Raw genomic sequence first — 27,821 nt, 5'->3', positions numbered from 1 at the left:
ACAGAGCCAGAGTCTTCTTTTTGTTTTAATATTTTAATTTATATTAAATTGTGTTGTGGTTTGCAGTGTTTTGTGTTGTTTCACTTTAAATTTGTTTAAAAGGAAAAAGCAGAAAATTTAAATAGTTAAAAGTTTAAAATGTAAATAGTTGTTTTTTGTATTATATGATTTATTTATTACATTTTATGTGGAGTGAATAAATAAAGTATATATATGGTGGCCCTTAGAGACAAAACACGTAAAAACTCAAAAACACAAATGAACTTTTTTTTTTTAAATTATTTGAATAAATATTAGTGCTTGTCTATAAATACACAAACAATACACACATGCTTTCAATTGTGTAATTTAAGTGATCTAGTAGCTCTGTTTTGGAAGTTCAGTAAACGCTAGAAATGTGTTTTGGAGTTTGTATGTGCTTTGTTCTAGGGGCCATATATAAACATATATAAATAAAACCACTTTTTTTTTTACAGTAGTAATTTCTTTTGTGCATAATTTTATATTATTGTTAATGATTAAATAATTAAAGCAACAAAACAACCTGAAGAACCGGTTCGGAGCCTCTTTTTAGTGAGCCGAGCCGAAAGAGCCGGATCTCTAAAAAGAGCCGGAAATCCCATCACTACATGATAGGAAATCAGATAATAGCGTGCACGATGATTAAAAAAAAGTACGTGAATAAAATATTTGGAAATTCAAGAAAAGAAACAAACATCTGAGATGCAAAAATGCTTTTTTAAAAAGCAAAAACAATACAGATATTTGCTAAATTACTGACAAGAACCCTAAAAATGAAAAAAGAATCAAGCATAAGTCACAATAAGGACACGAAGCACAAGATAAATTAAGATAAGGGGAAAGAAAATGACTTAAAATAATAAAGAAGAGAGGCTGAGATGGTAATGAGATACAGGAAGCTCTGTGAAGCGTGGTTTCACCGTCAGCCATGGCAACCAGGAAGCGACGTTCGCTGGTAACTATGCGTGTCACACCGACATATGCGCACACCTTATGAGAACACACAACCGTGCACAGAGCGCACAGATGGGATGAAAGACAAAACACACACACTTGGCTTCTAAAGACCTGCGCGCATAAACATGCAGGCACGGTCCAACGGAGCCGACTCTCCCTGGACACAAGTGATAATTAAATTACACGTCGTAATGCGAGGTGTGGTGATGTCAGTGGTGGCCTTTGTGTGCTTTATTTCTGGTTATTGTGTGGAGGATATAATGCGTCACAGCCTCGTGAGATTCTGGTTTAAAGCTAAAAGACATTTTTATTCAATTAATTTATTATCTGATCTCATTCCTGAAACAAAGTTACAATTTCTTGGGTTGCAGCCTCATCATATACACGCAGATGCTAATAACCGATAATGAGATGGCGTCTCTTGTCTGAATGCGTTGCACAGATCTGCATATTAACTAAAAGCGAGACGAGACTATAGATTTAGTTTTGGTGCTGAGGCTAAAGGTTTTGTGTCGCTCCCCGTGAAGCATAATTTAAACCCGGCTAAACTGAGAGAGGAGCGCGATCGATGCGGCCCCCCGCGGGGAGCCTTGAAGAATCAGAGCCCACGGGTCGATGCCGGGTGGTGCCGGGGCGCGACATGCGCCGGCAGCCGCAGCCGGTGGTGGTGGCAGCAAGCTGAGCAGCATCTTTCTCTTCTTTTATCCTTTCAGTATGTGACCTGACAGCAGTACTAGGAAGACAGGCTTGTCTCATAAATAATACCTTAACAGGGAAAGCATCTAATATTTGCTTTAATAAGAGCTGCTCGTATTTAAATGCACTCACTTGACTGACGCCGCGATTACATTTGCGCAGTCAAAAAAGGGCCTCCGTTAAATATCTTCCACTAGCCTAATGCAATATTTATAAAGGTAAAAATAAAACGAGTCATTTTTTGACCTAAATTATGCATTAAAATGTGCAAAAGTTAGTAATATTCCAAAACTGCTACTTAATGAAGACACAAAGTCCCGGCCTCCACCGCAGTATAAATAACGATATAAGTGCTGAAAAATAATACGAGTTTCTCTCCCCATTCTTAGTTAACGATGTATCTGCCAAAAATATTTAAGGCTGTGGGATAAAATGTCTCCAAGTTTACACGGTCGTGTTCTTTTTAAAGGTACAGGCAGTTGTTTTTTGAGTTTCTTTAACCTTTTAAGACCTACCATAGAACCAAGTCCGCCAGAGCTTATATTATATGTTTACATGCTGTGGAGCCATTTTTGGGAGCATTTCAAGTTGCTATACATCAATACAACCATTACAGCCTAAATTTTAATAATATGTCTGCATTAAGTGCATAGTAATTACATAAATTGCAAAAAAGTGCAATAAACTACAAAAAAATTTAAAATCGTTTTTGTTTTTTAACATATATTTCTAGTTAGAGAAATTTAAGAGGCTTATCCCTCAAAACTGTAAATACAAAAAAGTTGCACAAAATAGTTTCCCACCACAGGAAATTTATTTTGAGTGCCTTCATAGTTTTATTTTTGAAATACACCAATTTTTATACACTGCAGGAAAAACGAAAATAAATATTATTGTGCAAATTTGCAAAAAAGCAGCATATGCATCAAAATAAACTATTTCCAGCAGTGCAATATGAGTCCTAAGCATCCCAGAAACCACACAGAAAGTCATAAAGTCAAAGATAACTTTTAAAAACACCAGTATAGGCTCATTGAGGCCTGGACGATAAAAAACTACATTTCCGCGAAAATGACGTCACTTCCGGTTTCGGGCAGGTCATGGCGGACATGCGATCGTTCGCGCTGACGTCTATTCTAACATAGGAAGTGTTATGAACAGCTGATCGGATCAGCAAAGCCTGTTTCTGGAATATTATGTTTTTGTTGCTGCAAGTGCTTTTTATGCAGTTTTTGCAAAGTTATATGTGGAAGGAAACTGTGACCGAGGACAAGCTGATGGCATAAGATGTAAGTACAACTCCTCCGGTTTCATATGCAAAAAAAATTATTGCACTAGCTCACGTGGTTGCAAAGCTACCGGGATTTAAAAATAGTTACGCAAAACAGAGCGTGCTGCTCCGACCGGTTTTAAAGGGTTAATAGAATAAAAGAACTGGACTTCCAACAAGTTGATGCCTTCCCATAAACTTGGAATTAATCTGTTTAAAGTACTCGGTGCTGGTTTGTGGAAGTCAGTTCTGACCCGCCGTCTTTAATGCAGTGGCCAAAGTGGACTTGCTGCTCTGCTCGATGCTGTTTTGTGTATGTGGTTAGAGATCAGCCCATGCGTTGTATGACAAAGGAAGAGAGGAGAACCCATAGCTCTTTGCATGCCATGAAGGCAAATTTTTATTTGTGTCTGCACTTTCAGACTCAAACAATCAAGGCTAGGGATGGGTATCGTTTAGGTTTTATCTGATACCAGTGCCAAACCGGTACTTTTGAAACGGTGCCGGTGCTCAAACCGGTGCTTAAAGAATGGAGAACACAAAATTGGTCCTAAAACTCATGTTCAGCTGTTTTTTTGTAAAAAGATAACAATGTTAGCCTTTTCTGCAGCTATGGGGCATATATGGTATCATTCTTGGCTGGAAGCAGCTTAATCAATGGAAAAAACACAAACTTTGTCCAAAAACCTCTCATGTTTAACTGTTTCCCACTTTTTCTTTGGTCATTTTAGCCTTTTTGTCCAGGGTGAAGGGAGTATCTGCCATCAAACAAGAAGACAGCCACATGTAGCTATGATGATGTTTGCTAGTTCACCTTACATGCATTAATGTAATAACGTGGTTAGCCTACTCAACGTAAATTACACACGAACAACATTAAGCTACTCACGCAGAGAAGAACGGCTGCTGCTGCATCATCATCATCATCATTTCTGCTACACTGGCAGGGCTAGGGGCCAGGACTCTCCTCTTCGGGTTTTTGGGGGATGTTGCTAACTCCGGGTCGATAACAGGCACCACACCCGCAGTAGATGTGCTCGGTGTGAGGTCTCGCAGCAAGCTATCAAATACGGCGCATTTCTCGTCTTTAATAAAAACGCTATGCGTCGCCAGGTGTTTCATCAGATTTGAGGTGTTACCTCCTTTGACAGTATCACAGTATCAGCTTAAAGCACTTGTTGCAGCTGCTGAGTTTGCATCTTTTGCTGTGAAGTACAGCCAGACTTTTGACCGCTTCGCCTTGGACATTTTTAATCTGTAGCTCTGCTCTAAAAGAACGTACGTACCTGGACCCGCCTACTATCCTCGGAAACGTAAAATGATTGGCTGGAATCCAAAGTGTATCACAGCTCAGGAAAAAAAAAGCACCGAAATGTGCGCTGCTTTTCAGTCTGGTTACTACCGTTTATGTCAGAACCGGTGCCATCATGGCACCGGATACTGGTACCCATCCCTACTCAAGGCTCAAGGGTCCCTTCACCAAAGAAAAGAGATAACACGACCCGGATAAAATGTTATCATCTGTCTCCTCGTCTCAAGGTTCATCTAACACATGAAAACATACATAAACATGCTTATTCATTCCTGATATTGTTGCAGGTAGTTATTGTCATCAAGCAGGCTAAACAGCAGCAGTTATAACAGTTAGAAGCTAACTTTGTGTCGGCTACGCTTGAGCGTCCAAAAATCACACTTTCCCTCCGATAAACAGCTTGATTGCATTTTCACATCATATGAGAGTTTATTCACTTCACTTCACTTCAAAGACAGTTTCACTAACACCAGGAAGTGCACACTGACACAAAAGTTCAGGAAATATCCTCAACAACTCCCCTCAGCGTGGCTGTCATCAGTTACAAATAAACATGGACACCAGCAGACTGACAGCTCACACTCACTACAGACGAACGGCGGCCACAGTTTTTTGTCCTACGGCGGCAACCGTAGCTAGGGTTATGCACCTGTCTGCAGTTAGAATATATTGAGCCATTTGTCTGACTCTGGACTGCTGTGCATTGATCGAATGGCTGTTTAGATTATGGTAACAAATTTCTTCTAATTAGCTTTGCAAAGCGTTACGTTCAAGTTTCCTCCGTACATCAGTGTCTCTGTTGCATCACTCAGGCCGACACAGAGTGGGATAAAATATTTACTCGTCTCTACTTTTCTCTCATGCTTTGCTGTTGGTCCAACCAATTACTCATTCATGCCAGTGATCATTTCCCCAGCCCTCCACCATCTAATCCCTAATGACAACACTGCCAGTTTATCTCCTACCAACACTAAACCCTCCTCGGCTCCTCAAACGTGGCCGAAACATGTAGAAAAGATTTATTTTCAGAATAGCTAATCAAGCTGCATGACACCAGATTATAGTAACATATCCATTCTTTAAATATACTTAATACTTAATATATTTGTGAAAGTGAAATATTATAAAACCTTTTTGGTCTCAAAGGAAGACGCGTTGTGTTTTAACTGTGGATGCAAAATATTCATGCTGAGGAATATTTTCTCACAGATAAAGTGTGTGCATGCATGTTTGTGCATGTGTGCATGTGTGCATATCCATCTGTGAGTCTTTTGCCAATAAGCAGGGGGTGCAGCGCTCAGCTACAGGGGGGCGAGTGAATATTTGGCTCCTCATTTGGGATTGGATGGTTTTATGTCACTTGCAACAGCAAAGTCCGTTCCATGCAGTGCTCCTCTAACCAAGTGAGACCAATAATGCATTGCAACTAAAGAGACGTTTTATACATCTAAATATACAGGTGTGTGTGTGTATTACCTGATGACTTAGCTTCTTATACCTGCTCCCCTTTATCTTTGATTTCCAGCAACTTCTAAGAAAATGTCTGAATTTGTTAAATTCGACTCTCTGCTGAGTTCTGTTTGTAAGATGAACCATTGAGCTCAAGTTATTTGCTAGAAACTGCTGGCTGTGATTTTATGTTGGCAGTTTGTAAACGCTGCAGTGTCTAACCTTTACAAATTAGCACTTGTGATTTGTAAAACCAAAAAAATAAGATGTTATTTGCGAGTTGGACGTCGATTCTCAGTGTGATTGACGGCAACAGGAACTTGTTCACGCAGTCTTAATTTTGTCCGTGACCGTCTTGGATGGTTAGCATCAGAAGTAACAGATAATAAAATAGTAGGATTGCTGAGCCAAACTGAAACGATTTGATAATTCGATCTTAACCTGTCACAGAACAGTGTTCAGGTAACAGGACCCCAAAGCAGACTCAGCACACTGCAGCTCAGAACTGTGTACACGTTTTTATTGAACTGAAGAATCTTTTAACAATGTTAAGGAAACGAAAAACTAAGGCTCATGCCACGGGGGGAAACGAGGAGCGTGGAGCCCAGGAGCACCGTAATCGGGACCGTGGGGAAACTGCAACAGAAAGGGGAGACACAGTTAACAGCACGCAGATTGTCAAGAAATGAACAGCTAGACTTCATAAGTAGCCGAGGCTTACAGGTAGAGCAGGACTGTGGAGCTTGGAGGGGAGAGGTGCCCGTGAAGGGAATCCTAGGGAGGCAGGCAGGCCACAGGCTTCCACGCCGAATGCTGGTCACACTGGGAGGAGACTTACAGACAGGCGAGGAGAAGCCGTCAGAGCTGGCTGAAGTAGTCCTGCGGTGATTGGCCACCGCAGCCTCCCACGGCTCCCTGGATGCCGAGCCACGGGCCGTGACATAACCTGCTTCTACGAGCACCGGCCTTCTCCTTCCAGACCAGAGGCTACACAGATGTCTTACTTAGATTGTTACGGCCCCGTGCAACAGTCTTCATATTCTCTGTAGGGCTGCACAAAGAAGGAAATATGATGCATCGCACCATATTTCCTTCTCTGCAAAGCTGAACAGCAATTCTAGAGGAGATAAAGTATTTGCTGTTGCTTTATTCTCTTTGTGGTAGTTTCCATCATAATCACCAAACTCTGTAAAGTTTGACTTTTTGGTAGCTTGTAATTTTCTCCTATGGGCAAAAATGGGTGGAAATGGACAGGCTAAGCTTCATTTAAATATAATACATCTTTAACCCTTTAAGACCTACCATAGAACCAAGTCCGCCAGAGCTTATATTATATTTTTACATGCTGTGGAGCCATTTTTGGGAGCATTTCAAGTTGCTATACATCAATACAACCATTACAGCCCAGATTTTAATAATATGTCTGCATTAAGTGCATAGTAATTACATAAATTGCAAAAAAGTGCAATAAACTACAAAAAAATTGAAAATCGTTTTTGTTTTTTTAACATATATTTCTAGTTAGAGAAATTTAAGAGGCTTATCCCTCAAAACTGTAAATACAAAAAAGTTGCACAAAATAGTTTCCCACCACAGGGAATTTATTTTGAGTGTCTTCATAGTTTTATTTTTGAAATACACCAATTTTTATACACTGCAGGAAAAACGAAAATAAATATTATAATGCAAATTTGCAAAAAAGCAGCATATGCATCAAAATAAACTATTTCCAGCAGTGCAATATGAGTCCTAAGCATCCCAGAAACCACACAGAAAGTCATAAAGTCAAACATAACTTTTAAAAACACCAGTATAGGCTCATGAGGCCCGGATGGTAAAAAAAAAACTACATTTCCGCAAAAATGACGTCACTTCCGGTTTCGGGCAGGTCATGGCGGACATGCGATAGTTCACGTTGATGGTCTAGGAAGTGTTACAAACAGCTGATCGGATCGGCAAAGCGTGTTTCTGGAATATTATGTTTTTGTTGCTGCAAGTGCTTTTTATGCAGTTTTTGCAAAGCTATATGTGGAAGGAAACTGTGACCGAGGACAAGCTGATGGCATAAGATGTAAGTACAACTCCTCTGGTTTCATATGCAAAAAAATTATTGTGCTAGCTTATGTGATTGCAGAGCTACCGGGATCTAAAAATAGTTACGCAAAACAGAGCGTGCAGCTCTGACCGGCTTTAAAGGGTTAAAAAGCCTCCCCTTCACCTGCACATGTGTCAGGGTAAAAGCCAGAAAAGTTCGTGCCCTGCAGACACAGTCAGAAGATGGGGAATTGTCTCAAGATGTGGGACAGGGAGACAAAAGAGAGGGACATTATGTCGCCCTAGTTATGTGTTGTGCTCAAACTGCAGTTGAAGCAGCTGACTGAGAGATGACAGTTTAAAGCGCCTTTGTTTGGCTTGGTAATGATGGTGGGGAGACTGACGAGATTACCCAAATTACAGACATCTGTCTCTGGGCTTTAATCACTGTTTGAAACCACTGTCAGTTTTCATTTAAATGCCTTTTCGATTCATTAGTATATCCAGCAACAAAACAGCTCTGGCCGCTCTGTTCGTAGATATTTTTTCACAGAATAATTCTCCAGAGAGAAGCGTATTCGGCAAAAAAAGCAGCAGGTATTTCAAAGCAAACAATGGCCGACCACACGGAGCCACGAGTCAAGTGCTTTTGAACCCTCTCGTTGCCGTGCAGTTCCACATGCTGCTTCATAGAGGCACTTTGAATGGCCTAACAAAGTGGGCACCGGTGCAAAAAACAGATTTTGTATTCAGCTGCGGGTGTTCATGCTCGCCGAACGCAATTTGATCCACGCGGTCTCGAGTGTCAAGCTAAACGTCGGCCGGCGGGGCTGCTTTTTCAAACGTGTTGATCCCAGTTTGTGTGCTGGAGTCGTCGCTGTGGTCCTTAGCAGTTCATGCATTGCGTGTAATCAGAACCCGTGTGGGTTCGGTCAGCACGTATGTGAGAAAGAAGCGACCGTCATATGAGAAGGAAACCAGTGAGTGTGATTCTTTTTGCGCGGTATCGCCAAAGGATTTGATTACTCTGCTGCCGATGTCGTATTTGATCAAAAAAGACGTCAGCTGATGTTGCACATTATTCACCTCGGGCCGGGATAAGCTTGGGCTTTGTAGGTGAAGGCCGTAGCTGTTAGGGCTTTTTAAAATTTGATGATGCGTTCCTGCTGTTGCACAGACACAGATAAGAAATGTCTCACAGCAGGCTGACGTGTGCTGATATTAAGTGTGCGCTCTTGTGCATTTTATAGTTCCAGATTAGACCTAAACCCTGGTTGGAGTTGTAGATAAAACAGGCAGCTGACTCAGCTTTTAGGTTTTTTCCCAAAATTAATTCAAAATCATTTGCTTAAATATAAAATGATAACAATAATTTGATAACTGGCAGCTGGTGTGATATCCCATGCACATATGTACCTTTAGGATCAAAGGTCATTCCTGAAATGTGACCTGAGCGTGGTCCAGCAGACCTGAGGTTGGAGACGACCAGAGATGTGAAACGTGGCTCTGGATGCTTTGATTGCCAGTAACTGCAGGATTATACTGTAAGTGTTTAGATTTTCATCAGCTGTGGGTTAACCCTTTAAAGCCGGTCGGAGCAGCACGCTCCGTTTCGCGTAACTATTTTTAAATCCCGGTAGCTCTGCAACCACGTGAGCTAGCGCAATAATTTATTTTGCATATGAAACCAGAGGAGTTGTACTTACATCTTATGCCATCAGCTTGTCCTCGGTCACAGTTTCCTTCCACATATAGCTTTGCAAAAACTGCATAAAAAGCACTTGCAGCAACAAAAACATAATATTCCAGAAACACGCTTTGCCGATCCGATCAGCTGTTTGTAACACTTCCTAGACCATCAGCACGAACTATCATGTGTCCGCCATGACCTGCCCGAAACTGGAAGTGACGTCATTTTCGCAGAAATGTAGTTTTTTACCATCAGGGTTATGTTTGACTTTATGACTTTCTGTGTTGTTTCTGGGATGCTTAGGACTCATATTGCACTGCTGGAAATAGTTTATTTTGATGCATATGCTGCTTTTTTGCAAATTTGCATCATAATATTTATTTTCGTTTTTCCTGCAGTATATAAAAATTGGTGTATTTCAAAAATAAAACTATGAAGACACTCAAAATAAATTTCTTGTGGTGGGAAACTATTTTGTGCAACTTTTTTGTATTTACAGTTTTGAGGGATAAGCCTCTTAAATTTCTCTAACTAGAAATAAATGTTAAAAAAACAAAAACAATTTTCAATTTTTTGTAGTTTATTGCACTTTTTTGCAATTTATGTAATTACTATGCACTTAATGCATACATATTATTAAAATTTAGGCTGTAATGGTTGTATTGATGTATAGCAACTTGAAATGCTCCCAAAAATGGCTCCACAGCATGTAAACATATAATATAAGCTCTGGCGGACTTGGTTCTATGGTAGGTCTTAAAGGGTTAAAGAAGACTTGCTGATATCTGCCGTTTCCTTGATGACAGAATGAGGATTTCTTGCCTTCTAATTGGCTCGAGCCTCCTTTTGTTTCTCCTTGTTTTAAACCTGGTGCAGGCAGCAGCTCTAAAAGAGCATCAGTGGCGATTATATGTGGCCGGCACGATTATTAAAACCAAGAACTGTTATCAAGTGATTGATGCAGAGTCTTTCATCAATAATACCAGACTTGAGCATGACTCATATCTAGTAGGATATTGAGTAGAGACTTGCAGAGAACAATAAACAAATCTATTTATCACAAGGGTAACCAAGATGATGACGACAGCATCGTCTGATCTGGAAGTTTCCACGAGCTCTGTCTGTTTCCGTGGTCACTTTGGTGCATAAAGATAAACTGGAGATCCATCTTTGTTACTGCCCCGTTTTATTGTTGCAACCCTGTTTCTTACATATTACACGCTTACGTAATATAAACAGGATTCTCAGTTGCACAATGATCACAGTGCACCAACACTTTTAAATTAACTCAATCAGCACTGCAGGATGGTCGGGGTGGGTTTAGCAGATTGCACTTTTACAGAAATGCTAACATCTTGCCTGCATTCTTTCCCTAACCTTCCCCAAGTGTTGGCACTCGCAGCACAAACAGTATGGACATAACACATTATTGTAAATGTTTGTATGCTGATCTAAAAGTGAGAAGCAGTTCCCTTCAAAACATACTGGAGTTGAAAATTACTCTGACACAGCGTGGCCTGCTCATTAGACTGTAGTCCTACCTCAGCAGTGCACTGCTGGAAATGCTGTGAACACAGAGGAAGAAACTTTTTAAAAATCCTCTGTGTTCATCCTCCGTAGAGTCTTTGCAGTCCTTAACAAGGAGCTAAACGGCACATTCAAAGAGCGATCTGCTGCTCTAAATATACCGTAAACTAGCCCAAACCCGACACTTAATGAGGTTCTGCTTGTGCAGCTTGTCTCGTTGAAATGCGATGAGCAAGACGAGCGGTTTCTCTCTGGGGATTTTTGCAATTCTTATCCAGCAGTAACTTAAGTGCGATCATTTTCGCCCACAGCAGGGTTAGTTAGCCCAAAACCGCCAAATAACTGAAATATTACTATTCCGATGGCAACGTAGCTTACGTGCGAGTTTAAAACGAAGCTCTTACGCATGTTCTGTGCAGGTGAAGTGTGTGCAGAGCTCCTGTTCGAGAGATTTAGCAAACATTACCTCATTTATTCTCCTTGATCCGTGAACCTGAAGTGAATCATTGTTTTGAACCACTCTGCGGATCATCACTCCTACGGATTCGGTCGCCTGTAGACAGCTGGAGATGGACTGCATGAAAAGCAAAAAGCAAACGATAGAAGAACATATGTGGGGTTTGTTACTGAAGTTCAAGCTCTCTAATCCTAAACACAAAACCGCCGCGTCCTTAGCTTTAAATATTCTCACACACAGAGAAGCTTCTCAAACACGAGACTTCCAAGGAAAAAGTCGACTACAATTAGACTGTAATTAATACGTTTCGTGTGTTTGAGAAATAGCTGCGATGAATGTGAAGGTTTCCTTTGCAGCTTTCTGAATAATTCAGTTTGAGCACTGAGGTGAACTCCTTTGTGTCTGTGAATCGTATTTTATTGTGATAAGCACGGCCGCCTGTCACATGCGTGATGTGATATCGTCGTCCCCGAGGTAGCACGACCGTCAGATATCGACACAACAAAGCATGAAATATCACATGAAAACACTCTCGCCACCGTTGAGCAAGTTTGTAGGAAGAAACAATCGATTTCTTATTAAAGTAATGAAATCATGCAGAAGTAGTAAACAAAATTAGGTTTCCACAAGCGACCTGCGTACAGAGGAGTAGAGAAAAACCAGGTGAAGCAGTTCATCTCACAAACAATAGTTTGTACGGATGTTACTTTGTTACTAAATGTTACTTTACAGCAGAGGTGTCCAACTCCAGGCCTCGAGGGCCGGTGTCCTGCAGGTTTTAGCTCTCACCCTGGGTCAGCACACCTGAATCAGATGATTAGTTCATTACCAGACCTCTGGAGAACTTCAGGACATGTTGGCTGTGTCCCAATTCAGGGTCTGCAGCCTCAACGATCCTCAAGGGCCGCGTACTCAAAGACCGCTAAGGTCGGAAGTGCGAGGCTTGTGAAATGGGACGGTCTAGCCTCCGTTGCGCTGCCCAGGTTGCCTAGCAACCATGATACTAACAGCTGGAAACGTTTCATACAGCTTTGTTTGACAGAAATGAAGGAGAAAATCTTTTGTTTGTTTGTTTCTACATGAGCTTTGATCATTCTCTGATTAAGCTCAGCTATTGAACGGCGTATATTTTAAAGTAAAGGCTTTAAAACCAAGTTAGTACAAACGTCACTAATGTCACATGACTTTGCCGACATGTGGCCAACAGGAATGTTTTAATGTTCTTCGTTATTAAACATTTGCACATAAATAAGTGACATAATATTCAGTACTTACTTAAAGTTTACTCTTCAGGCGCCCCTCATCCGCCGTTTTTTTTTTTTTTTTTTTTTTGGCAAAATTAGCCACACCCGCCGCCGCGCTATGCATTCTGGGATATGTTGGGCCACGAAGTCTACACCGCCACATCCTTAAAATTCAGGGAAATGAAGGACGCATTTGAGGGACGCATTTCGAGCAGCCTTCGAATTAGGTCAGCCTTCGTCGCGTCGCTGTGACGTAATCGGCCTTAAAATGCGGCCTTTAAGGCTGCAGACCCTGAATTGGGATACAGCCGTTGAGGAGGTAATTTAGCATTTAGATCAGCTGTGTTGGATCAAGCACACATCTAAAACCTGCAGGACACCGGCCCTCGAGGCCTGGAGTTGGACACTCCTGCTTTACAGAGTGAAAAAGTGTAACTTGGGATTGATAGTGTTGATAAAAGTTAACATGTTTTTGGGGGGTAATTACTTTGGACCACAAAAGTTCCTCATCAGCGAAATGGAGATGGCCAAAGGGTGCTCTGATGGAGGTCTGGTGATTGGGAACACGCCAGTGAATGAGGTGAACTCGCCCTCATGTTCAGAAAACCAGTTTGAAATGGAGCTTTCATACATGCAGTGTTATCCTGCTGGGAGCAGCCGTTAGAAGACGGGAACACTGTGTTCACAAAGGGATGAACAATCCTTAGGTCTGATCAAAATGATGCTCATTGGGTAAAAATGGTAGACGGTGTGCCAAAAATCTATCCCCCACGCTGTTACATCACCGGCAACAGCCCGAACCATCGCTGTTTACATCCAAATGTCACGGCAGAGATCGAGACTCATCAGACCGGACGATGTTTTCCAATCTTGTAATGTCCAAATTTGGTGACTATGTGAAGTGTAGTCTCAGTTTCCTGTTCTTAGCTGACAGGAGCGGCACCCGGGGTCTGCTGAGAAATCTTGTTTGTAGCGAGTGGTTGAGCTACTGTTGCCTTCCCGTCAGCTCAAAGCAGTCGGTCCGTCCTCCTCTGAACTCTGGCATCAGTGACGTTTGTTCTCCCTGAAACTAGGATAGTTTCTCTTTTTCTGAAGAGATGGTTGGTGGGAAAATCCCAGCAGATCACGCTCCGCTTGAAATTTCCGTCTGATGGAAAATCAGATATTCGTGTTAATGAGCAGATATACCTAATAAAGTGGCCAGAGTGTGTAGCTGAAAACTCATAAACAGCTCGCAGCGCTTTATAGTGAAGCTTTGCTACGCTGCAGGTCTCTGAGCTCCTTTCAGTGACATTTGTTCTCCGTGCTGCTTGAAATTCACACGTTTTCAGAGTGCGCTCGCTGGTTATCGCGGCGTGAAGGCAGTCTACGTCAAATACGTGATGGTGGTGTCAGTGAGAGGACAACCACTCTGCCAACGGATTAGGTTAATCACAGGGGGAATGACTGCAGTGGCCTCTTTTCAGAGCAGGGAATTAGATTTATACAGATAGCGAGGTGGGGGGGGGGGGTTCAGAACGCTATGTTGTGGTAAGGCGAGCAGGGCGGAGCTTTAAATTCTCCCTCTATCTGGCAATCGAACGTGTCAGCTTGTAGACGGGAAGGATTCATTATCTCCTGCCTGACCGTATCTGGTCTTTGCTTCTCTGGTCTTTTTGGACGGATGCTGCTGGAAGCTATAAGTGACGTGTCAGTAGATGAATGAAACATTCAGAGTGACCTCAGAGAGCCGTGTGGTGGTGGGGCGGGTTCGCGCCCCCCTCTGTTCACACGTCAAGGCGAGCTTCCTGTGAAAAATCAATACCTGCCTTACCTGTGACGTAGGTGAGGAGCAGTAATCCTAAAGTCCCACTACGCTGCTAAAGTGTCGTCTCTGCGTGAGGTACATGTGAAAGGTCACATGTGTTTAAAAGTGGGGCGCCCGGCGACTCTTAACCAGACGCAGTTGGTATCAAACAGACTAATCTGTGCTGTTTTATCACTTAATGCACTTGATTGGCAGATGTTGACCTTTGAACTCAAGAAGCGACCAATTAAAGGACGACTGTTCAAAGCAGCGCACGTGCGATCCTACAGTGTGTTAAGCTTATAACCTCATTAACAATTTACAGTACTGATAGTTTATCTTAGTTCTTCACAGTTTCAAGGTTTCCACAGGTCTGAAAAAGAAATTCTTACAGGTGTTTTATTTATATAGCATCAAATCACAGCAGCAGCAGCTCGAGGCCCTGCAGTAATACAGAGGAAACCTCAACAATCAGAGGACTCCCTGTGAGGAAGCACTTTGGCAACAGTGGGAAGGAAAAACTCTCTTTTAACAGGAAGAAACCTCCCGAAGGACCAGGCTCGGGGAGGGGCGGGGCCATCTGCTGCGAATGGTTGGTGGCGAGAGAGGAAGGCAGGACAAATGCACGCCGTGGAAGAGAGCCATGAATAATACTGATTAAATACAAAGTAGGGCTGCCACAAACGATTATTTTGATAGTCGACTAGTCACCGATTATTTTTGCGATTAGTCGACTAATCAGATCATCATCCATTGGACGTAAAACGTGCAGCTTATTGCACCAGCAGCATCTGCTCTTATATAACTATCATTAGCTTACAGCTTTAAGTGTTTAAGGTATGTGCTAACTAAAAATAAAGACAAGATGATAGTTTATTAAATTTTAATATTTTCAGATTGTTTCAATGGATTTAATCTGCTTGACGTTTATTCAGCTGTGTAAAAACTATAACTTTAATCTCAGCCAAACCGATTTAATCAGGAACAAATAAAATACTAAAAAAAAGCCAAACAATAACATTTTTAAGTTATCTAAGTGACTTATATATATATTTAACCTGAGTAGCGAAAGACAGCGGTGGGTTTGAAAACGATTAGCCCCCGGCTAGCTATCGAGCTAGTGGCTAACAGATGTCTCCGAAAACGTCGGAGCGCTTTTGAAAACATGTGGTGTCTTGATAAACTGAGCAGATATTTGAGGTTTACACAGCTACATTCTCGCCTGAAAATATAACAAACGTTTATTTTGTGACCCAGAAAGAATAATAAGAGTAATATTAAAACTAACTAGCTGCCGCCATTGTTGGAAACTGAGCTGGGCTGCGCTATGAATTCTGGGACACAGCTTCTTCTTCTTCTTCTTCGGGGTTTAACGGCAGCTGGCATCCTTGTACGTGCAGTGCTGCCATCTTCTGTTTCAGTCCGTTATTACACTCTTAAATCCTACTACTTATTCCTGCGTCTTTTGTGATCTTACAAAGCTTCAAACGACGCGTCGACTATTAAATCAGTCGTCGACGATTTTGACAGTCGACGTAATCGTGACTAGTCGACTAATCGTGGCAGCCCTAATACATAGTATTAATTTTATGTATTTTACGTAAGTAAGATAAAATAAGGGGATAAATTACCTTTATCCTACTGGGTTTTTTTTCTCTGTTTTAGAGTCTTGAATAAATACTTTAATACTCGATGCTGCTTGAAAAAAAGTGACTCTGTTTTAATCCCTCAGTGAAATGGGTCAAATTTGGAATAAACACCAAGTGTGAATGTTTTTTAATAACCACCGTCCAAGAAATGAAACTCTCCCCGAGCTTGTTACCCATGTTTGCAGACAGAGGAGAGAGCTAGACCTCCACATCCTGTGGATCGCTCGTGCTACGACGAGTCAGACGTGGGTTATGATCACAGGGAATTCACATGACAGAAATCGGAGTGCACTTTCCCCGACTTTTACTGAAACAGCGTACTCATTGAAGACGGTCGTAATATTGTCAGCACACAAAAAGTCTATTCGGTGCAGAAACCTTACGAGATAACATTTCATTCATTGCCCTGCAGATCACATTTTTCTACCCTGGAAATGACTCCTGCTCTTTTCTTCGTCCGCCTTTGTCTTCGTCTCAGTCCTATTAAGTTCTGAGTTTCTTCGTCTTTTCTCAGAGTTTATTTTTAAAGTGCTTTCAGGGATCGTGTCTGTTCTCTGATCCCGATTTAATACGATTGGGAGTGTTTGTATTAGCACGATAGCTTTCATGTCAAAGGTGATGCCTGTCAGATACGTTTGTGATTCTGTTTGCAGCTTTTCTTTGTTGTTCCCAGAGATAAAAGACATTTTGTTAAAACTTTTTCTTCCTTTCTTTTCCTACTTTCCTCATCTCCAAAGTGATATGGATTCAAAACATAAGGTTTTGACAGGCTACTTTTTAAGCTGTCAAATGAGAGCCTGCTCAGTTTTAAATTCTGGCTCTCTGCATTTGATGGGAAAAATGTGTTTTTTCATGGAACTTTTCCAAATTCCAAATGTGCACGGTCTCTGCACCTTCATTAACAGATTTCTGTAAGGATTTGCACACTCGTATTGATTTCTCCCTTTGACATTCAGAGCACACCTCATTCATAATTATAGCTGAAGGTTGACTGTTAGTCACAGTATCGCCTGCTCAGAACCACAATAAGTGCTGTTTTTAAGTCAAAAAATTAATATTTTATGGAACCGTCTTCACACGCTCTCCATAGATCATCTGGTAGCACATGCCAAACCATGTAAAAATATGTTGCATGGCTTATCTAGAGCCATAATGCAGATATTATACTGCCATCTCATGGATGTAAACGGGGCCACAGAAACCTGTTTCTGTGAAGCTAAATGGCGCCCTCTTGTGTTCACAGAAGGTTCCTGCATGATGTTAGTTCTAGAAAACGAAATCATGTATTTTAAAATGTAATGAGAGTCGCAGAACAGGTAAGAAAGCATCTGGTATGCAGTTTATCAACAGGTTTTACAATACTGCTTCCTGATGCGCTATAATTAGACCTGTGGTGAAGAATTAGTGGTATGTGTTGTGTTGCCAAGACTTTGGTATGATAATGAGACTGTGTTATGGCCTAATGTTTGTTTTTTTTTCTGACTCATTTTAAAGGATTGACAAAGGAAACAAAGCAGAGCCGTAGCTTCTGAACACGATCCCTGGTTTTTTTGCCAAGACACTGAGCTGGTCACTTGTGTTTTCACTACAGGAAGCTTCCTGTAGGGGTGGGGAAAAAATCGATACTTTGTAGCATCGTGATATTTTGTTTGCTAACAATGTATCGGTACAGGGACAGCAGAAATTGATACTTTGTTACAAAAAAGGTTTTTGTGCTCTGACTTCAGAGCATGTTGATCCTTTTTCTGAGCAAGAATCCTGACATTCCTTCACTGTCCAAATGTGTTTAACTTGTTTTTATGGCAGCAATAAACATGACAGTTTACTTATTTTAATTTAATACATGTTTTATTTGAATTAAGTTGAAAACTTTTTTATTTAATGTAAAATTCTATTTTGTTTTAATTGACTTTCAAATTCTTCAGTTGCTGAAGGGGCTGCATAGTTTTCATAAACTGCATAGTTCAGAATAGCTATAATTGTACCAGATGGTTGATTCAGTTAAGTTGGACTAGACTGTAATACAAACCGTTCAGTTTGTCAACAATCAAACTGAAATGAGAGAAAGACTGAGTGTGAGACTTTGATATTAGAGAAAATGAATATTGATAAAGTTTACCTTTATGTACAGAATCTGAATATCGCAAAATATTTTTTAAAAATTGCAATAATATCGTATCGTGCGTTAAGTATTGTGATAATATCGTATCGTGGGATGTGTGGTGATTCCCACCTCTAGTGTAAAGTGAGACATGCTGACTTGCTGGTGTTTATATGTTCAGTGTCCACCAAAGCCCTGGATGTAGAAGTAAGCAGCAAACCTGCTCAGAGGTGCTCAGAAGCACTTGTGAGTCATGCGCTTATGAATGATTTATTTATTTAAAATTTTTTTATTCAATTTTAGGTTCAGTTATAGTTGAGTTGAACAGCTGACGTCATAAGCTGCAGGCAGGCGAGTCTCTAATTTTAGAAGGATTTGACCGTGTGATGTCACTGAATTATGTAAGACCACATGAATAGGGTGAGTTTCTCTCTGAACGAGCAATATTCAGGTTTTTGAGTGAGCACCAATTTAAGACACTTATATCTCAGTTTTCTTATTTGAATAAAAAAATAAAAAACATACACGATCCACTTACAGCGGCTTGTTTTCATGTCCGGCTGCTAACGTTGACTCTGTGTTTTTCTCCCATAGTTACCTCCAGAGGAATGCTGTTGCTTTTGTTGTGCAGGATACACGCAGCCCGCCGGCTGTGCACATGTCCCGCTTCTTCCGTCTTTGTGTTTATTGAGAAGCGCCGGGGCGAGCTGCAGTGTGGGAACGTAGCGTAGCACCAATTCAGTTTGGGCCTCTGTGATCCTGCTCCTCCCCTCGTGTGTTTTTCTGAGTTCCTCGATTATGTGTCATGGCCGTGAATCATATTCAGCAAAATGACAAACGAGCTTACGTGTCCCGTCATGACAGGGCTTATTAGAAACTCCTCCAGCTGTCATTCAGCGAGATTTTCCTGAGTTTCATAAGAAGAACCGAAACTCATAGTGTGTGTGTGTGTGTGTGTGTTGGTGTGTTGGGGGGTTTTCGTGAAACCATAACAAGACACAACGAGACATATATTTAAAAAGTAGCATTTGTTGGGTTTTTTTCTTGTAATTTAAATTTTATTTAACCAGGAAGTCTCTTGACATTAAGTTTCTTTTTCACTCACCAAGAATTCGCACAATTATAAAGTCACAAAAATAGGAAACATCAACCTGAATGAACGTTGAAATAAAAAGAGAAGGTCAGCCTTTGGGTAGCAGGACATATCCATGCAGTTTTAGAAGCCTATATGAGAGCTTTTAACTCTCCCGGGGTGACAAATCCATCCAGCTTTAATGCGCTCTGACCAATAGAAAGACGTTTTACCAATTTTAGAAAAAAGCCGTGGGGAAGCCATCGAGAGGAGTGCAAATCCTAGCAGTTCTTTGTAAGCATTAAGATTGGACGCAGATAAGAAGAGTCTGGCTTTATTGGATTTACAATTTAAGAACTGGTCACATAAAGGCATTAATGTATACTGTAAAATACTGGATAAGAATGGCCTGCAAAGTTTTCAAACGTTACAAGAAAAATATGGGCTAGGAAAAAGTGATTTTTTCAGATACCTACAATTACGGCAGTATTTGTCCTCAAAAGTGACTAAAGAAATTAATACACAATCCAATGAAATAATTAATCTGATTTCACAAACATACTATAAGGGATGCAAGTCAGTTATCTCTAAACTCTACCAGGGCATATTGAAAAGTAGGGGAACTTCAACAGATTATATAAAGGGAAGATGGGAGAGAGAGTTGTCCTCAGTTATAACTTCTGAGCAATGGGACAATATGTGTGAGACCATTTCAACCTCATCCTCTGCATACTGGCGAGAATTTAGTTGGAAAAACCTGGTACGATTTTTCATAACACCAAAACAACAAACACGGGGAAATTCTTCATGCTGGAGGAGCTGTGGGGAAACTGTTGCAAACCATACCCACATATTCTGGTCGTGTCGAAAACTTTCTAAATTTTGGGAAGATGTTATATCAAAGATAGAACAGACTATAGGCTTTAAATCAAAACAACGACCTGTCATAACATTTTATTTAGGAGACCTACCCGAAGAATTAACAAGCAATGACAAATATCTCCTGAAGATTCTTACTGCTGCTGCAAAAAAAGCAATTACTCGTAAGTGGCTCTGTACTGACCCCCCTGTTCTGGACGACTGGTTGAGCGTCGTTGAGGAGATTCATAAAATGGAAAAACTTACCTTTTTGTTAAGGCTGCAAGCTAATATTTATACCACAAGATGGGACAAGTGGTTGAAATATATCCGAAATTAGAATGTTGTTTTGTTTTTTTAATTTAATTTATTTTTTCTTTCTCCTGTTTGTGCCTACTCACATCTATATAAACGTCTGCATGCCTCTCCTAAGCTGCTCTTACATCTGTAGATGTGCTGTCAAATCATGAATATAAAGTCATGTTCTCACTGCCAGAATTGCTTTGTGGGAAAAAGCTGTGCTTTCCAGTCGACTGCTTGTTTTGTTATTGTTGTTTTTGGTTGTTTTCCTTTTCTGTTGTAAAAATATGTAAAACCTTTATTAAAAACTAAGTAATAAAAAAAAGAAGAGTCTGGCTTTGTAAAATACACCAGTGCTCCTTAGACTTAACAAAGGCCAAGACACCAGATTATAGACATGTACGCCACAAAACGTGATGTGAAATGTAAACCTGTTACTGAGTCTACTTAAACAAATGAGCTTTTTCTGCAGTTTCAAATGAAGCTCATGGCTAAAATCTAAGACTGATACCTGATACCCCCAAAATGAAGCTAAGTCTTCACGTTTATTCCCTTTCTACAAAACACACAAAACCAGTACTCACCGCTCTTTCTGATGACTTTGCACATTTTGTACGTGCTGCTATCCATCGCAAGCCTGTCATCAGTTGTCATGAAATGAGGGCTCAGCGATCAGTATAGCGCACAGTGTCAACGGGGACTGCGGCCCCCTGCAATGATGCCAGATGCCCCCTCTTTCTCACACAGAGATGCGCTGACAGTTAAGGTGGACCAGGTTTCAAATAGTGAATCGAAGCTGAAAAGAGCTTAAATATGTTGCTTAAAGGTCTTTATAATGTAATTTTAAAAGCATAGCTTTACCTCACTCTATGACGCCATCGCTGACTCGTCCTCAAAGATGTTCTCCAGTCTTTATGTTCTGCTCGTAAATGCCGAGGAGACGTCGTTAAAGGGACGTGTAATAATCTTTTATTGCGCTGCGCGTTCAAAACTGTGCAGCCAGTTTACAAGATACCATAAAAATGAAAGAATGCTGAACCCATAAAATCTTTAACCTTAAAAAAATTTACCCAAATACACAAACTTATTTCATATATTTTAAAAAAAGTGAAACGAAAGCTCGAACCTTTGTGTACGGACGGTTATTTCAGAGGCTTTTCAAGAAAAACAGTTTGTTTGTATGTAGTTATCTCTGAGTAGCTGGGTGTGTGAGCTCTCGTGCTTCTGGATGTTTTTCCGTAGATACAAAAAGCTGGCAAAGGTTGTGAATAATTACTCCACTCCAGTTATTCCAGTCCGCAACTTTGATGTTCCTCCTTACTCTGCTGGGCTGCACCGAAGGGAACAGAGCTCCATACACACACATGTTAAACACACAGTCGCTCAGATTCACACACACACACACAGCATGGGGAGGAAGTATAGTCTGTGACGAGGAGAGTCCGGCAGAGAGGGGGCAGTGACAGAGTCAGACAGTGATCGGGGGCTGAAAGAGTTCAGTGATGTGACGTGCAGGCTGCTGCTTACACTGTTGTGACATGAGATCAAGTGTGGCGAGAGGGTGACTGGAGACGTGCTTGCTGCTTGTCTCGTACCTCGGAGAGAGTGGCTGATGGATAATGTGCTGAGTAACTTTTGTTTTAACAGAAGCTTTATAGGAAACAGTCGTTTTGATGTACTGTCATGTATCTGTGTACAGGTTGGCTGGTTGTGTGTTGAAATGTGGTGAACGCGTGAGGAATGAATGTCAGTTGTCAGTCTTTTGTAGTCGCATGCTTTTGTGACAAGGTGTGTGTGAGATTTGTCGTTGAACGCTGAGTGTCTGAGAGGTGTGTGTGCACGCCGCTTAGGTTTTAATAATGCTACAGTGTATGAGACATTTGTGCGCTTTGTGTGTGTGCGTGCTGAGTTTTTGAGGCTTCTAACAGCAGGTCGTGCTCGTAGCTACATATGTGATAGTATGAGTCAGATAGCGTGTGCATGAGTTCATGTGTGTGTCGGGGAAATGTACCGGCGTTCACCCTGTGCCAGAGGAAGGGTTCATTTTGACTTCAGTGAGGAAGTCATCAGGAAGCTCCACGCTACAAACCACGGCCACACTCACAGGTTAGACGCTGCACATACGGCCACGCGCAACTCATGTTGTCATGCTGTGTTTTCACTCTGTCCAACCGTCAAACTAACTTTCCGATTTACTGTAACAAAGTCTCCTCTTGGGTGTTCACTCCTAATCTCTGAATGCCTCCCTTTGCTGTGTGTTTATCACTTTGCAGCACGAGCAGGCTCGCTCGCATTTTCTCATTCATTAGCCCCTCCCATGTGAGCGCTCGTGTGTTTCTTATCGTTACATTAATACTTGGCTTCGAAAGCGACTGCACCGTCACATGTTTGGGTGGAGAAAAAAAAAGAAATTCAAACTGGCTGCGTGCTGTGTTTAAAGATAGTCGAGTATTTTGCCATGCAAATCAGTCTGGAAGTGCTGCGATGAATTTGTTTATTATCCAGACTTCTTTCTGGGCTTTTTTTAAGCCACGGTGTAAATATAGTCCAGTTTTGACTATCGGGCATAATAATAAGCAGCTGAGCCCGGGGACGTAACCAAAGAATGAAAAATAAATAAATAAATATTGTGACATTGAAGGGTCTGTGATCCTCGTAGCCTAGAGCAACGGTGGTAAATTTGACTTTGTCTGCCCATATCAGCGTTTGTTCCAGCCCTTATCAACAGACCTATCTATATCACCAGTCATTCATGGCAAGTGGTAAATATGTTACTTTAGAACAGAAAGTGTTAAAGGAAGGTGATTTTGTATCAATTTACTTTCTTGCAGCATATTTGTTACAAAGTTTTCATTTGATTCAAAATGTAACAAATATTTGAATATAGTATTTATATTTGTTTTGTAGAACATGTCTATTAGAGGTGGGAATCACCATACATCCCACGATACGATATTATTGCAATTTTTTAAAATATTTTGCGATATTCAAATTCTGTACATAAAGGTAAACTTTATCAATATTCATTTTATCTAATATCAAAGTCTCACACTCAGTCTTTCTCTCATTTCAGTTTTATTGTTGACAAACTGAACGGTTTGTATTACAGTCTAGTCCAACTTAACTGAATCAACCATCTGGTACAATTATAGCTATTCTGAACTATGCAGTTTATGAAAACTATGCAGCCCCTTCAGCAACTGAAGAATTTGAAAGTAAATTAAAACAAAATATAATTTTACATTAAATAAAAAAGTTTTAAACTTAATTAAAATAAAACATGTCTTAAATTAAAATAAGTAAACTGTCATGTTTATTGCTGCCATAAACAAGTGAAACACATTTGGACAGTGAAGGAATGTCAGGATTCTTGCTCAGAAAAAGGATCAACATGCTCTGAAGTCAGAGCACAAAAACCTTTTTGTAACAAAGTATCGATTTCTGCTGTCCCTGTATCGATACATTATTAGCAAACAAAATATCACCATGCTACACAGTATCCATTTTTCCCCCACCCCTAATGTCTATAAGCTTAAATTGGGCGTAATGAAGGATGGCTACATTAGTATTTGCTCTATAAATGTAATCATTTATTACGATGTTATTACTATGTTAGGAATTTGCTTTGATGAACAGTAAAAGCTTAAAGCATGTTGTGTATCCATCAGTCATGTAGGCTGTTTCAGGGAGAAACTACACCAGTGTGAAAACTAGGCTGAGTCTCTCCCCAAGAGGGCTGTCGGTATTTTGGCTTAGCAGGAGACTGATCAGGCTGCCGGTGGGACGTTTTCAGTGTTTAGAGAGCGTGCAGATAAAAGAGAAACAACTAAATCCAACCAAATTAGCCTAGATGGCCTTAACGAATTAAATAAAATATCCCGAATTACACTCGAGAAGTAATTTTCTCTTGTATGCATAAAAAGAATCACAATCTGTTTATTTCTGTAGACGTTTAAGCAAAAATAGAAGGGGAAATGGGAAATGTAGTGTGTAATTGTGGATGTCTGGAGACGTTGGGCATCAACCTCTCGTTGGTTGGGTGGGTTCCACCTCTGTGACTGAGGGTTTCCTGTGGAAAGTACTGGACTACAGTGAAGAAAGGAGAAGTACACAAATGGTGCACTGTACTGAATCATTAGACAGGTAGACATGTGAGCACTGGGGAGTAATTGCCTTATGACTGCTTCCTCACGTCGCTCTGTGTGTTGTGAGTGTTTGTGCTTTTGTTAGTAGATCCTTGGATTACGTAGTTACACGCATGCAGCTGCCCTGTGGTGGTGGATGAGTTAACCTATATACTGTATGTCCCAGGGACTGTGTAGCATAACCAGCTGGAGCAGAAGATTAACCAAATATTTGGCCGGTGACCTGGATTTCTATGGCATAATAACAAAGAGCAAAGCTCCTTTTATCTATAACAGAATGTTTTCTTGGGTGCTGGATCCCTCTTTTTATTATTTTAAGCCTATACCGATACAGGCTGAAAATACATCAGACCATGGGAGTTTCAGTTTCGAGCTTTGACTGTTGTGGAACATGCTGTTTATGCAGTCACAATAAGATCTGACTTTTGAAACCACATTTAAGTTCTCAACGACAAAGCCTCATTTGTGTGACGGTGACCAGAGTCAAAGATGTGTGATTGAACCATTTACCCTCATCTTATATTTGTTGCGTAGGCATTTGAAGCCAGATTCCTTTTTTATTTCGTTGACCCATTTTTCTCTGCAGCAAAGGATTTTGAATTACAGTGTTTTGTGCTGCTTGTCCATGGGTGGAGTGCAGCTCTGTGTTGTAGAGTTTGTGGTTTCCCAGAGTTTTATTTGCAGCGCACTTCACGACTCCCAAGTCTGCCGTGGTTAAGAACTTTGATTTCTGAGTGACTTGTAAAAGCTAAAATTTAGCCGCTGCTGCAATAAAGTTTGTTTGATGATGATGATGATGGTGACTAATGTCAGTTGAAGTAATCAAAGGGCTGATGACTAGGGATGGGTATCGTTTAGGTTTTATCCGATACCGGTGCCAAACCAGTACTTTTGAAACGGTGCCGGTGCTTAAAGAATGGAGAACACAAAATTGGTCCAAAAACCTCTCATGTTCAGCTGTTTTTTTGTAAAAAGATAACAATGTTAGCCTTTTCTGCAGCTATGGGGCATATATGGTATCACTCTTGGCTGGAAGCAGCTTAAACAATGGAAAAAACAAACTTTGTCCAAAAACCTCTCATGTTTAACTGTTTTCCACTTTTTCTTTGGTCATTTTAGCCTTTTTGTCCAGGGTGAAGGGAGTATCTGCCATCAAACAAGAAGACAGCTGCATGTAGCTATGATGATGTTTGCTAGTTCACCTTACATGCATTAATGTAATAACGTGGTTAGCCTACTCAACGTAAATTACACACGAACAACATTAAGCTACTCACGCAGAGAAGAACGGCTGCTGCTGCATCATCATCCTCATCATTTCTGCTACACTGGCAGGGCTAGGGGCCAGGACTCTCCTCTTCGGGTTTTTGGGGGATGTTGCTAACTCTGGGTCCGATAACAGGCACCACACCCTCAGTAGATGTGCTCGGTGTGAGGTCTCGCAGCAAGCTATCAAATACGGCGCATTTCTCGGCTTTTAAAAAAAACGCTATGCGTCGCCAGGTGTTTCATCGGATTTGAGGTGTTACCTCCTTTGACAGTATCACAGTATCAGCTTAAACCACTTGTTGCAGCTGCTGAGTTTGCATCTTTTGCTGTGAAGTACAGCCAGACTTTTGACCGCTTTGCCTTGGGCATTTTTAATCTGTAGCTCTGCTCTAAAAGAACGTACGTACCTGGGCCCGCCTACTATCCTCGGAAACGTAAAATGATTGGCTAGAATCCAAAGTTAATGACATCTCAGGAAAAAAAAGCACCAAATGTGCGCTGCTTTTCGGTCTGGTTACTACTGTTTATGTCAGAACCGGTGCCGGTAACCATCCCTACTGATGATAATAAGGGCTGATAGCTGAGCAGATTAAGACAATGGTGTTGAGGTGTTTGCTTCGGTACGTGCCATTATTCTGATCTGTAGTTAAAGAAATTTACTCTAACTGGCTACTTAATTTGTTACAACTAGTACAGGGTTGGATCGTCTTTGTCTTAATTCTTGCCGACATAGATTCAAGACTATATCAAGTGGTTTCTAGAGATTTGTCAGCTGCACATCCCAAAGGTGCTCTATGGGATTGAGATCTGGTGACGGATGAGGCCATCTGAGCGCAGGAAACTCACTGTCATGTTCAACAAACCATTTTGAGGTGACGTGGTGCTTTACAACAGCTAGAAGTAGTCATTAGAAAATGGGTACACTGTGGAGAAAGACAATTAATACACAGTTGGTACTCATAGGCCCAAAATGTGACGGCCACCAGCCTGAAACTTTGATACAAGGCAGGATGGAGCTACGCTTTCACGTTATGTACGTCAAATGTGAACCTACAGCATCCAGAAGTTGCCAGAAATCCAGACTCATCACACAGGGCAGACCTTCCCAAAGTGTGGGGCCCGCCCCCTAGGGGGGGGCGCAGAGCCATTGCAGGGGGGGGCGCGGCATGAAAAGGGGAAAAAAAACAACAACGCTTGGACACTGCTAGCGCGGGCGCCTACACAAACGCAAAGCAGGAGATGAAGCATCGCTGAATATGTTTCCAAACCAACTTCATTCTAAGCCAAAGACTAGAAAATATGGTGAAGCAAATCTTCCCTTTGGTTTTACCTGCACAAGTGCCGAGGTAGGTCTCCCTGCAGGATTGGTTTTCCCTGTGTCGGGAGCACGACTGGGCTCTTCAAATCACGGACAAACAGTATCCCACATTCTTGATTTGTAGTTCACAAACACTTGTTGTAATGACTAACTACTCCTGACATTTTGGAGATGTTTGCTATACAGTAAAGTTACAGCGGGATACAAATAACATCAGGCTGATCCTGCCACGATTTGTTCCCCCTGTCTAAATCACGGACTAACAGGATCCCACAGCTGTTTATGTTTTTAAACCCATTTTGCACAGAGAGGCATTTTTTTTTAAAAATGTATTGATAGCAATGTTGAATATTATTACACATGAAAAAAAACTACATGTAAAATAATCATACCGAGATGCCTCTGCCTTTGTAAATGGAGGGACAGTAACTGCGTGTTTATATGTAAGCGTGTAAAACCTGAAGATAGAGACAAAATACTGTTAATCTGACTATCTGCCAATCTGCAATTCATCTCATGTAAGCAATAACGTGGCGCACAGCTGACGTGGAAAAAGGAACATACCTTTGATGTTGCATGACGAACTCTGTATTCCTCGTCCACACGTAAACGCAAAAAATGAGTTTTAAAAAAATCTCCGTATTTGGTGATTCGAAACACCGTTTA

General features: G+C 41.1%; 1 protein-coding gene across 6 annotated transcripts in view; it reads left to right on the top strand.

Moving 5' to 3' along the window:
• The window catches only part of pde4ba (phosphodiesterase 4B, cAMP-specific a), a 243,702-nt gene that overhangs the window by 137,763 nt on the left and 78,118 nt on the right, over positions 1–27,821 (top strand). Inside the window, exon 1 of one of the 6 annotated variants that reach the window (XM_085138560.1) lies at positions 20,739–22,529. The exons of the other annotated variants lie outside the window; for them this stretch is intronic. Within the exon in view, the coding sequence (XP_084994686.1) occupies positions 22,429–22,529 (101 nt within the window). The 5' untranslated portion in view covers positions 20,739–22,428. Of the gene's footprint in view, positions 1–20,738; positions 22,530–27,821 lie in introns of those variants that run through there. 6 annotated transcript variants of the gene reach the window in all.

Source organism: Neolamprologus multifasciatus, chromosome 17, assembly GCF_963576455.1.
Source record: "Neolamprologus multifasciatus chromosome 17, fNeoMul1.2, whole genome shotgun sequence".
Classification (NCBI taxonomy): Eukaryota; Metazoa; Chordata; class Actinopteri; order Cichliformes; family Cichlidae; genus Neolamprologus; species Neolamprologus multifasciatus.
This window is presented reverse-complemented; position numbering and strand designations above follow the sequence as displayed.